Consider the following 16,539-nt stretch of genomic DNA (forward strand, 5'->3'; position numbering starts at 1 on the left):
CCGGTTGTAGCAATCACATGTGTGGAAATAGGGAGTGGTTCTCTACCATTGATGAGGCTTTCAGACACTCGGTAAAGCTTGGCAACGATTCAAAAATGGAAGTACTGGGCAAAGGGAACATCAGACTTCAGATCAATGGTGCAATTCATGTAGTCACTGATGTTTACTATGTCCCAGATTTGAAAAATAATTTACTGAGTGTAGGCCAACTTCAAGAAAGAGGACTAGCTTTACTTATACAAGATGGGAAATGCAAGTTGTACCACCCTAGAAGAGGATTGATAATGCAAACAGAAATGACAGCAAATCGGATGTTTGTGCTGTTGGCTAGTGTAGTGCTTGAAGAGACTTCAACATTTCTACAACTAGCTACTGAAGATAGTTCACAATTGTGGCACCGTAGATTTGGACACTTGAGTTACAAAGGTTTGAGGACTTTGCAACACAAACAGATGGTGAAAGGTCTTCCATTTTTCAAAGATTCAAGTAAAAGTTGCCCTGGATGCTTTGTAGGAAAGCAACATAGAGATGTCATTCCAAAGAAGAGTCAATGGAGAGCTTCCCATAAATTACAGCTTGTACATGCTGACATTTGTGGACCCATTACTCCCAACTCCAATAGCAACAAAAGGTACTTTATAACATTTATTGATGACTTTAGTATAAAGGTGTGGATATACTTTCTAGTTGAAAAATCTGAAGCATTTACAACTTTCAAATATTATAAAAGCTTAGTTGAGAAGGAGTCAGGTGCCTTTATATGTTGTTTACGCACAGATAGGGGGGGTGAATTCACCTCAAATGAGTTTAATGAATTTTGTAAAATTCATGGCATAAGCAGGCAACTCACAACATCTTACACTCCACAACAAAACGGCGTAGCGGAGTGTAAAAATCGAACCATTATGAATATGGTCCGGTGCATGCTTTGTGACAAACAAGTACCTAAGGCTTTTTGGCCAGAAGCTGCAAAATGGACAGTTCATGTTCTCAACAGGAGTCCCACATTGACAGTGAAAGATAAAACTCCAGAAGAGATGTGGAGTGGAATCAAACCTAAAGTAGATTACTTTAAAGTATTTGGGTGCCTAACTCATGTCCATGTACCTGATCAGAAAAGAACAAAGCTGGATGACAAGAGCCTGCAGTGTGTATTGCTTGGGGTAAGTGATGAATCTAAAGCTTATAGATTGTTCGATCCAGTTGCAAGAAAAATTATAGTCAGCAGAGATGTGAGTTTTGAAGAGGATAAGGGCTGGAATTGGGGGAGGACTGCAGAAGAAGTGAAGCATGACGTGTTGATTTGGGAAGGTAGTAATGATAGTGAGGATGCCTCCTCTGAAAATGAAGAAGAAGCTGTTGTGGAAGGTACTGAAACAGCAGGAGTTACAGACCAAGATGCAGAAGCAACAACCTCTACATCAAGTGATTCATCTAATGAAGATGCATCTGTACATGCTACAGCTGAAGGAAGGAGTCGAAGAGCACCCAACTACTTGCAGGATTATGAAATTGGTGAAGGATTATCTGAAGATGAAGATTATTTTGCAATGTTTATCTCTGATGATGAAGATTATTTTGCAATGTTTACCTCTCATGAAGATCCAAGCTCATTTGAAGAAGCTGAAAGAGATGAGAAATGGAGAAAGGCAATGGATTTGGAGATTGAAGCAATCAAAAGGAATTAAACCTGGCAGCTTACAACTTTGCCCAAAGGTGCTAAGAAGATTGGAGTGAAATGGGTTTTTAGAACCAAGTTAAATGAGAATGGTGAAGTTGATAAGCTCAAAGCCCGACTAGTAGCTAAAGGCTATGCTCAGCAACAAGGGATTGACTACAACGAAGTGTTTGCCCCGGTAGCAAGGTGGGACACAATCCGGATGGTTTTAGCTCTAGCAGCACAAAAGGGATGGAATGTGTATCAACTAGATGTCAAAAGCGCATTTCTTCACGGAGAATTGACAGAGGACGTGTATGTGGAACAACCACCGGGTTATGTTCGAAAGGGTGAAGAAGAGAAGGTCTACAAGCTTAAGAAAGCTTTATATGGGTTAAAGCAAGCACCACGTGCTTGGTATAGCAAAATTGAAGCCTATTTTGTGAAGGAGGGATTTGAACGATGCGATCATGAGCACACTCTCTTTGTCAAAACAGGAGGAGGTAAAAGAATTTTAATTGTGAGTTTGTATGTTGATGACTTAATTTTCACTGGGAATGATGCATGCATGTTTGAAAGCTTTAAGAAGTCCATGAAGATTGAGTTTGATATGACAGATTTAGGGAAGATGAAATATTTCCTTGGTGTAGAAATTCAACAAAATTCAGAAGGCAGCTACTTAAGTCAGAAGAAATATGCTTGTGAATTACTTGAGAAGTTTGGGCTGCAGAATTGCAATTCAGTAAAGAATCCTATAGTGCCTGGTTTTAAGTTGTCAAAGAAAGGAGAAGGTGCTAGGATTGATGCTACTTCCTACAAGCAATTAATTGGGAGTCTCATGTACATTACTGTAACAAGGCCTGATTTAATGTATGTGGTATGTCTCTTGAGTAGGTATATGGCCAGCCCCACTGAATTGCATATGCTGGCAGCAAAGAGGGTTCTTCGTTATTTAAAGGGAACTGTGGAGTTAGGTGTGTTTTATAAGAGAGGAGATGTTAAAGACTTGGTGGCTTACACTGATAGTGATTATGCTGGAGATATTGATGATAGAAGGAGCACATCCGGATATGTATTTTTACTGAGTGGTGGAGCAGTCTCATGGGCATCAAAGAAGCAACCGGTAGTAACATTGTCCACCACTGAGGCAGAGTATGTGGCAGCTGCTGTTTGTGCTTGTCAATGTGTGTGGATGAGAAAGGTGTTGGAGAAGATTGGGCTCTCACAAAGCAAGTGCTCTGTTATTATGTGTGACAACAGCTCAACAATTAAATTGTCCAAAAATCCAGTCATGCATGGAAGATGCAAACATATAGATGTAAGGTTTCATTTCTTGAGGGATCTAACAAAAAAGGAAGTGGTGAAGCTCATTCATTGTGGCACAAGCAATCAAGTAGCTGATATTATGACCAAACCATTGAAACTTGATGTGTTCCTGAAATTAAGAGTCCAGCTTGGAGCTCGTGAGGTTCCAAATTTAAACTGAATGCATACAGCAATCAGTTTAGGGGAGGAATTGTTAGGAATTATTATGATTTATTATTTGACTTAGTTGTATTCAGTTAGTTCCTATTTGTTAGGACCCATTAAGTAGGATAGGATTTGATTTACTTGTAATTGTTACCACGTTTTCAGACGTGGGCTGCACCATTTCATTCTTATCTTGTAAGGCTATATAAGCCAACGCTCAGTAATTTAATAAACAAGTAGTTTTGCTATTTTCTCCTTTTTATTCTAACATTTAGATGAAAGTGGAAACATATATCTGGTCATTTTTTGGCCTCACCTTTGAAAATTGATTCAAGTTTTGGCCTCTTTCGTTTTCAACAGATCACAAATTTGTCACAAGTCATGCATACCCCTTCATGTAATTGATATTATTTTCATAACTAGAAAGGAAAAAACATAGTTGTGGCTATCTCTACACCTGCTCCTAGTCATGTTTCACCACAACTAGAGACCGCATGATTAGTCATCACAAAAATGGGAACACTATACCTGAAAATCATATCAAATAAAAAAAATCTTATGAAATTGATGATATTACTTCATGGTGGAGGCAATCTCAAATGATGTGGTGTGTAATCCCGCCACTAGATCATGCTTTCATGATAATTTTTGGATAACTAACTTATAGAAGATTCTGGAACATTATATAGAGATATTTCGCATCAGGAAAATTTTATGAGAGATTTCATATGACTATCATTCTTGTTAGTTTAATTTATACATGAGGCATTCCAATCTTTATGAATTGAACTTCTTTAGGAACCTTCAAATCACTTCGTTAGTTGATACAAATGCATTCTAGATTAACTTGCTAACTGTCATATTAATACTCCTGACAGAATTCATGTATCAATAATCATGTAAAAAGAATTCATGTATCAAGCATACTTATCACTGTCATTTAGGACAAAATGTCTTGTATCATATTCATTGCAAAGCATACATCAAGAGGGGATTCTTGAACTAACAATAAATTATCAGTACAAATGCTCAATTCTATCTATAATTATCGCAACATGGACCACGACAAGACATCAAAATAAAAATTATTTAGATAAATAAATTGTTTGTTTTCCAAAAAAAATGAAAAACTTGAGGAGATGTCACCAACGTTTTTTTAAGGAAAACGTCAGAAAAATCAAAAAGGATAAGAAATGGTCTACGGTTTGAGAAAAATGATTCGGGAGTTGTTTATGCACGAGAAAAGTGTTAGCACCCCACGCGCTCGTCATGAAAACGACAGTCTTTAATCGAGTGCGCTAAAAAATAAAGTGACTTTTAATTATTTATCTTTCCTTGAAAACATAAATTATATTTTGTTATATTTTCTTTTATTTAGAAATGGAAATCAAATTTTATTTTTAGAAACAAAAGAGATTTTTTTTATTTTTAGATTTTTTTATGTTTTTTATTTTGGGTCGATAAGGGATTTGCCTTTGCTCCTATACCCCATGTGCAATGAGAAAATCAAACTTACGTAATTTTTTGTAAAAAGAAAAAAAGCGATTACATGTTTGGTTGATTTTATTTATTTTTTTTTTTTTGAAAGATTTTGGTTTTATGGTAAACTTTGTCAAGCAAGTCAAAAATCCAATATGACATTCACAAAATTTACTCACACTCTATTGAAACACTACCAAGTAAGTTGAAGACCCAGCAAGGAGTGCGTCTAACATTGAGGGATTATATATTTGAGAATGTTACCATTTTTAGAAAAGAAAGTTTTATGATAAACTTTGTGAACTCAAGCAAGTCTGCGAACCAGCATGTCATTCTCAAGAAATTTATGCGCACGTTAGTGAAACACCACCAAGCAAGTCAGAGACCCAGCATGGAGTGCATGGAACGTAAACAAGTACTAAAGAATGCTAATGCGGATTTGCAAAAATAAATAAATATTTGACATAGTATTACGAAATCAAATAAATAGAATGAAAATGGAAAGGGATAGAATAGAAGTGGCCAATACCCTTAATAATTAAGGATGCGGGATTGAAACGTGGAAAAAATAAGATGTATAACGAGATATTTACAATGCATTATTAATTAAACTAGCTACCTAGACAATGATAAAAAAGAAAATTACACTGAAGAATTTGTAACAATTGCCTTAAATTTTTAAATTAAGCTGCTATATTTATATTCAATTTTTTGGTATACTAGCTACTATACATATTTGGACATAAGTACTATCTATTTCTATTTTAGCTTACTCTTAAAATAATTTTTTATTGAATTTTTTAGGTTACTAGATGTCAACCCTTCGCACGGGTATATTTTGAAAAAAAAAATATAATAAATTTATCTGAAAAATTTTAACATTTTTTTATTTTATTAAAAAAATAATTTAAGAGAAATTTTATGATTAAAGATAAGGATTTGAGATCACAGTGATATAATTTTTTATTTAAATAAAATTTAGTTTAATTTCATTATATGTAATTTAAGGGATTAAATAACAAATTTTGAACATAGAAGCATAATAGATTCGAAAAAATAAGGGTAAAATATGTTTGAGATCCTTATAAAATTTGAAAAATATTATCATAAAATTTTTCTATTAATTTGGTATTCATAAAAAATGTTTTATTTTTATAGGAATAAATTAATACGAAAAAATTTATGAAAACTAAATTAATATTTTTTAAATTTTACACGTACTTCAAACATATTTTTTGCAATAAATAAAAATTAAAAATGTTCTTGTTTGATAAAAAATAAAAAATAATTGAATTGAAAATAAAATTTTAAAAATTTCAGAAAAAGTTAGATATAAGGGATTTAATTCTTGTTTGACATTAGAATCAATGTATTAATTTCCTACAAAATTAGTGGAAAAAAATTTGAAAGAGCTACAAGCCTTTAAAGAAAATCACATATTTTGTTTATTGAAATGATATTAATGTGTAGGATTCATAGTTTTTTTTATCAGTAGGGTTCATAGTTTTTTTTTTATTAATTTACATTCGTGGTAAGATTAATCGAGATTTGTTAAAAAGAAAGTTAGAAAGACAAACAAAGAGAGAGTAAGAATGTGTAGAATTTGCTTATGTGGCTAAATATGTGATAGAAATTCAAGAAGTTTAAGTGACATTTCAAGAGGTCGCATCTCAACTTTTACACTACAATACTTTAAAACAAAATCTTACAAACTATAGATTTTTTAATGGAGCTAGTAAACTACAATTTATTTTATTGCAATATCAAGTGCTTTCAGCTTGTTTATAATTTCGACTTAGAAAACTTGTTTATAATTTGGAATATTTTTAATGTAGTAATAATTATTTATAATTTGATATGAGGTTTTAATATATGCAATAACAAAAACAAAAGTGAGGGCTATTGAAAATGACATTAATGTATAAGGTTAATAGTTTTTTTTTTTACTGAATGTTAATAGTTTTTAAAATTAATGTATAAGGTAAAATTAATTAATTATATTCATGGTAAAGTTAGTTAAGAGTTGTAAAAAAAAAAGGTCAGAAAAGCAGTCAATTGAGAGAGGAACAATGTCCAACATTCGTTTATGTAGCTAAATGATACAAATTCAAGAAGCTTAGGTAGCATCTCAAGAACTCATGTCTCAACTTGTATATATTATAACAGATTAGATTGTATCTGTTTGGATATAGAAAGTTTTAAATTTCCTTTTGGGATCGAATTTCAAAAATTATTGTCGTCACCAGGAAAAAAAAATATTTTTTCTTTCCAAACAAAGATGGATCCAGCAAAACATCACAGGGAAACTGGAATTTTTCTTTTTTGCACTTTAACTATTTAAATAACTAACATCTAAGATTTTATTTGACACGATACAAGAAGAAAATACGTATCTTTATAACTTTTTTTTTTTCAAATTTTGAAAGACTTTTTTGATATAACAAGTACACTAACAATAAAATAAGATCTAATCTGGTAATCAAAAATGAGACTTATAATAATACATAACCTAGATTATAACCGTTGATGAAAAGTCAGAGAATTCTTATAAAATTTATTAATTGGTAAATATTTTTTGGGTTAAATTCTAATCAGTGAGAACATATATTGTTAAAAAAATAGTATAATCATTAGTAACATATATTATCAGTTTTATTAATTAGTATCTATTCTTTTTTTTTATAGATAGGATATATATATATATATAGTATACATATATACATTTTTTTTAGAATATATTTTAATTTATACATATTTAGAGGCTAATTCGGAGATAAATGTCTGATTTAACTTGCTCTACATTAGTAGGAGATAGCAGCAAAGATTATGTCAATTATGTGCACAATTTGAATAATTTAGAAGTTATCCTAAACCTAAGCAAATCATGACTTGGATGAGAGTATGTTAAATTTCTGCTGCAAGTATCAGTACTTGCCCATTTAAATGTTAATTCTAGTAGAGTGAATAGTTTAAAATACCATTCTGCTGTTGATAAATTAGAGTATTTTCCTAGCAACAAGCAAATCATTGTCAAGGATGACAATTTCTATGGGACATATTTACCTGAGATAAAAATATTACCTAAATAAAAACTATTACAGAATTCATCAAAATTATGCATAACTAACAGTAAACTGACATCTTGGCTGTCAGATTTGTTGCTTGGTATCAGCCTAGATATCAATAACTTGGCAATTGATAAGTTCGGCCTGCCCAAAACCCTTACTTGCAACTAGTTTCCAAATAACTTCATCTGTTTCAGTTGATTCTTGCAACAATTCATCCTCCATGGATTTGGGTGATTGAGGTGTCGAGGTTGATTGTGAAGAATCCAAATTACTGCACAGGTCAGCCTGCAGAACAGAAATATCATGATTGGCATCTTTTGTGATGAAATGAAGCTTTCCATGGAAACCAGCTAGTAGATATGGATACTCCAATTCCGTAAAATCATATACAGGGACTTTTCCAATAACAACTTTCCATGCATCCTCTCCTTGATCATATACCTTGATCCTTCCACTATCCACAGAATTTGAAGGATCAAAAGCATATAATTCACCATTCACTACAACACTCAGTTTGGTTCCTGCTTGCTTAATGGGCCATCCCTCACCCATTCCATTTGGCATTTCCATCCATGAATTTGTTTCAGGATCATATATTTCTCCTCCAACATCAACAAAAAATGGCCATGAATACAAACTTTGGGGAACATATAACCTTCCCTTGTACGAGCTTAACCCGGTGGCAATAGGCTTTAACATGTCAGCCAAAAAAGCTGTGGGCAGGACTCCAGCTCTTGAGAATGGCATACTAGGTACGTCGGACCATGTATCCTTGAAGGGGTCAAAAACTTCAGCAGATTGAAGAGGAATCAATCCAGCTTGACCTTGACTAACCCCTCCAACAACATAAAGCATGTTATTCAAGACACCTGTCTTACAATATGCCCTACCTGTAGACATAGAATTCACCTTCTTCCATGAGTTTTGTATCGGATCAAATCGCCATACACATTTCATAGTTGAAGCTTTAGAGAATCCACCTAGAATATAAAGACATCCATCAACAGCTCCAAAAGCACAACCACAAAAGGGCATGTCATCCAATACATCCTTCTGTCCAAGCAGACCTCTAATAATTTCAGCAATTCTGATACCTTCGACCATGTTCCACATCCAAAGCCTAGAAGAAACCTTTTGGGAATCTTCTTCATCGACAACTCTGGGCATAATAGGCAATCTCTGCCATATTCGAGAACGGGGGTCTAGAGCATGCCATAAGAGTTTATTTTGTCCAATCCTAACCAACAGATATAGCCATTCTTCAGTTGTACCAAGCTCTTTTCTTACTTTATATAATTCCAAACTCGTTATAGTTGTTTTCCACCTCCTAGACACCAGCCTTACATGGTAGTAACAAATTCTAGGAAGTCTAGCAATAATCTGAAGGGATAACTCATCCGGGATATTAGGAATAAGTCTTGGACATTCTTCAACAGAGGCAGGTGACATTCTTTGCCTCTTAGAGGTCTCATTTGGTGAGGTTGCACTAGACTCACTTTGATTGGCCTTTGTATTAGCCATACTAAACAAAGAACCCATAAGCTCAATATCTGCATCAAATACATGTTAGAAAATTTGACTTCAGCCCCTAGCTGCTGTAAAACTAAAGGCATAGGAAGCCTCCAACATGTCTAGGATAACAAGAATACTCAGAGAGATCAAGAAGTTGACACGAATAGCCGATCTATTGAACATTAGAGTTAAGTTAATAACTGCAGAAACAACTCAGAACAGGGAAATTAAAAAATCTACCAGAATATCTTTAACACTTAAAGGAAGCATGATAAGTTGATAACAACAAAAAAGCCAGAAAAGCCATATATAAAAGCATGCAACAACCCGTTGGTTGATAACAATAAAATGACGAAACATCAAACAGTCCCTCCCCGGCATGACTTTAACTTGCAGTAGCAGTCTTCCTGAGGCTAAGAAATCACGTACAATTGCAAAAAAACTTAGTTGAAAATATAATATTATAAATAAATAAAACTTCCTCTAATTAATATGACACCTGCACACCTTAAAATGACAAAAACAGAGAAAACCAAATCATAGGGGTGTTAGGTACACTCCACCCCTCTCCCACTTTCACAAGAACCGCGTTTTTCACCTTTTAAGGGCTTCATGAGTGTGCTTTTCCCTCTCTTTCTTGATTAGTAAATTCAATTTTAAAATATTAGGTATGTATTAATGTTTTGATTCAGTTTCAGCTTTATCTGTGCAGGTAGTTTCACCCACCAAATTAACAATACAAAAAAAAAAAGAGATGCATCATTCAAACTGTGCAGATCGCATAGAACCCAGTTGTGAATTGTGATTGACAAATAACCAAACTAAACACAAATTTTGAAACTAGATACACGAAACACAGATACAACACTATACCACTATATTTTTTTCACATCCCCACAATTCACCTTTTTTCTTATTTGGAAAATTAACTTTAAAAAATGACAAAATAAATAAACTCAGCCAAATGAATAAAAGACCGGTTTTGAAGAGAAATTCTAATCCACCGAAGCAAAAAAACATAAGCTTGAAATGGTACATATTAAGAGTCACAACTTCCAGAACCCACAACCGTTTTTTTTTTTTCATTCACACTATAAAATCAAAGAAAAAAACAGAACACAAGGAGAAATTTAGAGGCCAATCAACCATATAGTAAATGAAATCAATATCAATATTTTAAAAAAAAAAGAATTTAAAACTGAGAGAGAATTGTGCAAATGATTAATATTAAAACAGAAGAAAGAGGATGTACAGGTTAGAAGGGACCGTCCGTCAGTTGCTTCTTTCCTCTGTCTCTGGTGTGTGTGGTGTGAGTCAGTGTCACTAAGAAATCATTATATACTACTAGTGGAGAGAGATTTTAACTAAATAAAAAAAATAGAAGTTAAAAAAAACAAGAACTAACATAAGAGTAATAAATAATTATTAAGAGAAAAATAATAAAAATTTAAAAATTGACAAAGAATAAAATTGTATAATAAATAGGAGTTTCTCTTTATTATTAGTATAGACAACAACAATAATATATTAATTTATTAAAGTAAAGTAAAAATCATTTTATATTTCACATTCATTTGTAGGTCATTACGCTATATAAGTTTTTTTTTATTTTACACCTTATTATTTATAATGGATTTCAATTTTGTCTTCTTCTGTACTGTCTATATTTGACTGAAAATGATTTTATACCTTCGGGAACTACACATCTTTGGATAAGATGAGATAACGGATGAAAAAAATGAGATGAGGTAAAAAAACAAATAGAAAATAGAAATATCAGTATAAAAGTTATACGGAAAAAAAAATCAATATAAGAATACGGGAAATATTTTATTATATTTGTTTTTTTATTACATATAAGAATACGGGTATTAAAGATTTAAAAAAAATTAGGCGAGATCTGTCTCTGATTCTTAAATTAAAGATTGTGACTTTTCATTCAAGGGCCTTTGGTAGAAAAAAAATGCCTCAAAATCATGATTCGAATTGTGTATGATGGATATCTGTTTTTCGAAAATGAAGAAAATTTGTTTAATTAATCATTGAAAATCTTTAAATAAGTTTTCTAGGTACCAAAAAGTTATATGAAGCTTTTACCAATAACTTTGATTATTTATCATATTAAATAATTTAATAAAAATAACATGATATTTTTACTATAGTAGAACAAAAATTAAACTTGGAAAAGTATGATTTTCACCCTCTCCACATAAATATTTTTGTGGGAATGTGAGTTAAAAATGATTCCTAGAATCAATTTCTCATAAATATGTTTCTTAATATAGGAAGGCATTTTAATATCCCTGTTGAAATATTTTATCTGTTTTAATTTCCCAATCCAAACACACTATAAGCGATTAGTGAAACTCAAAGTGAAATTCACAAATCGTAAGAAATGAAACAAATATGAAATTATTGCTTAGGGTTGGGAAGAGACAAATGGAATGAAAGCATGAAAGTTGAAAAATCAAATTCTATGAATGCCAATGTTGTGACTAAGAAAAGAGATGCTGCAACACTCATAGTGAGACAATGAGGAAAAGAAAACGTTGGAGAGAGATGATGTGAAAAATAGGAAAGTTTTAAAGATATTAGTTAAAAAGTAAAGTACCAAATTAGTCCTTCACTTTTGGAGGCGCTGTCGATTTGGTCCCTGAGATTTAAAAAATATCAAAATGATCCTCGACTTTACATTTTGTTTGCCACGTTAGTTCCTACCGTTAGTAGTCTCCTAACACTGTTAGTAAATTTGTGATGTGACACGTTAAGTGCCACCTAGATGCACACCTAGCAAGCGCAATGGGGAAATAAGCAATGCCACGTCATAGGGACTAATATGATATAATTTTAAATGTTATATTGGAAAATGAAGAGTCAATTTTTGTATATAGTATCAAATTGATCCCTAATAGTTTTCAGTCTAATTGAAAACGTGATGAATTTTCTCTCACCATTTTCTCCCTCCTATGGTTGAAGGATAGGTTCCTGTGCTAGGTCCATGTCGATCATCGTTCTCCCAGTGGTGGTGGTTGTCGTTCTTCGTCACCCTTCATTGTTCATTGACGCAATCAGTGTTTTTGTGTGTTCCACATCAATCATCGTCACCCTCCAGTGTTGATTGACATAATCAGTGTTTTCCAATAGAGGTAAGGGTTTTGTTTTTCATTTGTTTTTCACTGCTTGTGGTAATGGATAAGCATAAAATAGTCTCTCATTATTCCTTGTCGTCCTTGTTGTTCGAATAGTAGCTCTTCTACGACAATAGCAAAGACAGTTTGACGTGGCATTCCCCTTTTTGCTTGAATTAGAAGACATGGTAGACCACAAAATAATAGAAGAAGAACTACAAAGATGGAGAAAGATGAATAGGAGAAGAATAAAAATTGGATGAGAGTATGAGTAGGAGGAAAAATGGAATGAAAGTGTGAATGTTAAAGTAGCCGTTAGGATTTTAACATTTTGGGGAAAAAGATGATCACCTAAATTATGTCATTTTAGTCCCTTTAATGTCAATTTAGTCCCTCCTTGTGTGGCAAGTAGAAGAAACTGATGTGAAGTTCCACGTGTGCATCCAAGTGGCACTTAACCTGTCACATCACACATTTACTAACAGTGTTAAGAGACTACTAACGACAAGGACTAAGGTGGCAAACGGAATGTAAAGTCGATGATCATTTTGACATTTTTTTAAATCTCAGGGACCAAATTGAAAATGCCTCCAAAAGTGAGGGACTATTTGGTACTTTACTCATTAATTAAATATTAAAAACATTGATGTGGATCTAATGAATTAAAATATTTCCAGTGGTTTATAGTAACTGCCAGGAATAAATCGTCACCAAGGTTGTCAGACTCGCGATTCTAGATAGAATCGTGGAGGCTCCGTAAACTCGACTCGTATAATTAAATCGTAAGAGTTTACTCAAATAAAAAAATATATTAATATTCTTTTATATAAAATCATAAGTAAATATTTCAACCCTAAAATAAATGAAAATAATAAACTTCAACAATAATTCAATAAACTAACATAGTCCACAATCCACACTCAATCTAACATAAATTCATACAATACAAAACATTAGTTCTTAAAATAAAAACACTTAAAAAAATAATTCAAATGTCCATCAATCCTCTAATAAAATCATCTCCAATATCACCATCACCACCACCATCTTCATCTCCATCATCTTCAAGCTCTTCCTCAGAGAAGTGATCTTTCACATTGTCATTCAAATTCCATACCAAATTGTCAATATCAAATGCATCCAAAGTTGGATCACTTAAACTTCCTCCAACCAAGTCAATATGACTTTCGCTACCACTTTCCCCTAAAGGTTGCTCTTGCTCAACTTGGGGATTGTCTTCATCAAAAATATAATCTCCCTCTTCTGTTATCCACTCATCATCAGATTCTATATCTTCAAATGGAAGAGCAACCATTTTTCTTGTTTGTATATTTTTGAGCTTCAAGTTGTACATGACATAAACTAAGTCATTCATTTTCTTTTTATGCAAACGGTTTCTCCTTTTTGTATGAACCTATAAATAATAAAAAGTCAAAGTTTATAACTTAACTAAAGTCTAGAGTGTAAACTAAACAAAAACAAATATTAAGAAACACAAATAAAGTCATGAAGTTCAATTACCATTTCAAATGAGCTCCAATTACGCTCACATCCAGAAGAATTGCAAGTTAAGCTCAAAACACGAATAGCAAACCACTTTAATTCTGGACATCCATCCCCGAACATTTCCCACCATTCTGCAGGTGGCATAGTCTTCCTAGAGTTTATTGCATTCTCCATAGAAAAAGACCTTTGGCAAAATGAAATTCAAGAAGCTGCCCATTAATTTTGTTCCTTACCCCCAACATCCTTTACCAATCTCATCATACAAATAAACAATCCTTCTTTCTCTTCTCCATTATCTTTTTTAAAATCATCTTCAAAATGCAATTGAGGATTAAGATAATATGCAGCTGCATGCAAAAGCCTATAAAGTTGGTTCTCCCACCTCTTATCAATAATTTCCCAAACATGTTCATAACTACATAGATAAATAAAATAAAATATATTTAGAATTAGACATAGTCACATAGATAAATAAAGTAAACTATATTTTTAATTTAAAAAACTTACTTTTTCTTCACATTATTGAAGTTACTTTTAGTCCTTTCCTTTGCACGATCCATCTCAACATATATGAAACCCATGGCGAGTTGTTGATCAGAATCCACCAATCGAAGGACTACCATAAGAGGGGCAGCAACTTTGAGGCATATGGATACATTCTTCCAAAATCTATTATCCAAAATTGAATCTTCTACTTTTCTACCCTCCTGTGAAGTTCCAAACTTACTTTTTTTCCACTCCTCAGAACTGAACAACCTCATCAAAGATGCTTTCATTTCATGGAGACAAGCTAAAGTCAAGTAAGCAGTTGCAAATCTAGTCATACCTGGTCTAACCAAGTCCCTACCATTTGTGTACTTCTTGATCATGCTAATAAGCATTGTTTTACCATATATATAAGTTGTTATCTTTCTTCCCTTCTTTATAGTAACTTCATGAACCTTCAAATGTTTCTCCAAGTCCTCAAGTATCAGATCAATGCAATGGGCAGCACATGGAGTCCAATACAAATATGGCCGAGTATGCATCAACAATTCTCCTGCTGCTTTGAAATTCGCAGCATTATCAATAATCACTTGAACTACATTCTCTTCTCCAACAAATTTGACAACATCATCTAACATCTTAAAAACTTTGTCAATTGTTTTTGAGATGTTAAAAGTGTCTAAGGAATACAAAAATATTGTTCCTTTTGGATTGTTCACCAAAAAGTTACAAATTGAACGCCTTTTTTTATCTATCCACCCATCAGACATTATTGAACAACCAGTTCTCTTCCACTTATCCCTAAACTCTTGCAAACTATCATCGGTTTTCTACACTGTTTGTTTCAGCAGCTTCTCTCTAACATCATGATAAGATGGAGGTCTATAGCCAGGTCTATATTTCTCGATTATCTCACACATCTTTAAAAATGCAGGGTTTTTGATAGCATTGAATGGAATGGCACTTGTGTAAAAAAAAATTCAGCAACTTGAGCATCAACTAAAGGTTTCTCTTTTTCTTTTCATCAATTGATTCAAAGTTGCTTGAACATTGCCACTTCCACTACTTGCACTACCTTCTTTTCCTTTTGAACCAAAACCCTTTTGTCCATGTAAGTTGGTTGCCTCCTCCGCCCCCTCAGCACTTTCTTCATCTTCATCAATACTATTCAATCTCATTTTCTTTTCTTTTGTTGTTTTAGATTCAGCAACAATTTTCATCATTAGCAATTTGATCTCATCTGGCACTATAGCACAAGGCTCAAAATCTTCTCTAGTCCCAGCAAGATGGCGCTTGAATCTAAAAACTCCAACACTCACAATCTTTGAACAATACTTGCATTTGACTTTCTTACCACTGCCATCAACATCAATCACATGTTTCCACCCAATATCAGTCCTATTCCCAGGGGCATTTTTGTATTTACTTCTAGCAACCGAAGAAGAGCCACCCGTAGTTGTATCTCCACCACTTGAATTGGATCCACTTCCACTCATTATAACAAACTAATAACAAAGAACTAAAAAAACAAAGGTTATTTATGATATATGATAGCAAACAAAAAACAATATTCAGTCCAAGAATGGCAAAACAAAAAGGCTTCTACCTTAAAGTGGTATAGAAAAAACATGCTTATAAACTTATAAACCTATAAACATTGACTTATAAACTTATAAACCTATAAACATGTTTATTGAAATTAATCTCATTCAGAAAATTTGAAGGTAGTTAAAGGTGAACCCTTCTAACCAAGTTTTCATTACATATAAAAGCCAGGTTTAAAGGAAAGGAAAAAAGAGATAATAAAAGAAGAGAGTGTGAAATGAGAACAAGAAAAAAAGTAAAATCCTATTCATTATAGGATGGCATACCAGGAAACTTTTGTTGGAATTAACTAGTGCGATTTATTTGTAAATCTAATTACTTTATAAGTTCTTCTTTGTATAAAGGAAATTTAATGGCATAGCAGGATGATTTATAGATGCATGACCTTGAAGGTGAACTTGAACGTAGAACATTGACCTATACCCTATGGAACCAATCTACAACAAAAATGGAGGATAAAGGCTGGCATCCTATTACTTTCGGCTATTCAAATGCTAGCCCTCAAAGGATAAAGGAAATAAAGGTTTTCTTGTGATGCCTAATACTTGACTTAAGCATAGATTTAACCATTTATGGGTTGGATAAATGAGAAGGCTCAAGATTTTTTTCTCCCCTTTTTGGAGAGGGG

The 16,539-nt window shown here is 33.0% G+C and overlaps 2 protein-coding genes across 3 annotated transcripts; both read right to left on the bottom strand.

Annotated features, from left to right (window-relative positions):
• Nucleotides 1-7,567: 7,567 nt before the first annotated feature.
• Nucleotides 7,568-10,523, bottom strand: LOC100815614 (F-box/kelch-repeat protein At1g22040). Of its 2 annotated transcripts, none has more exons than XM_003544128.5 (2): nucleotides 10,439-10,523; nucleotides 7,568-9,224 (listed from the first exon to the last, which is right to left on the bottom strand). In XM_003544128.5, exon 2 carries the CDS (start codon nucleotides 9,211-9,213, stop codon nucleotides 7,780-7,782), a length of 1,434 nt encoding a protein of 477 aa, XP_003544176.2. In that variant the 5' UTR covers nucleotides 9,214-9,224; nucleotides 10,439-10,523; the 3' UTR covers nucleotides 7,568-7,779. The 2 variants fall into 2 exon arrangements, with proteins under 2 accessions (XP_003544176.2, XP_014622677.1); XM_014767191.3 differs by having other exon boundaries at nucleotides 7,568-9,358; nucleotides 10,439-10,487.
• A 2,779-nt stretch (nucleotides 10,524-13,302) lies between these two features.
• On the bottom strand, nucleotides 13,303-14,944 carry LOC102663454 (uncharacterized). Its single transcript, XM_006596799.1, has 4 exons — nucleotides 14,328-14,944; nucleotides 14,092-14,235; nucleotides 13,836-14,004; nucleotides 13,303-13,728 (listed from the first exon to the last, which is right to left on the bottom strand). The coding sequence occupies exons 1-4, from the start codon at nucleotides 14,942-14,944 to the stop codon at nucleotides 13,303-13,305; spliced, it is 1,356 nt and encodes a 451-aa protein (XP_006596862.1).
• Nucleotides 14,945-16,539: the final 1,595 nt, after the last annotated feature.

Source organism: Glycine max, chromosome 14, assembly GCF_000004515.6.
Source record: "Glycine max cultivar Williams 82 chromosome 14, Glycine_max_v4.0, whole genome shotgun sequence".
NCBI lineage: Eukaryota > Viridiplantae > Streptophyta > Magnoliopsida > Fabales > Fabaceae > Glycine > Glycine max.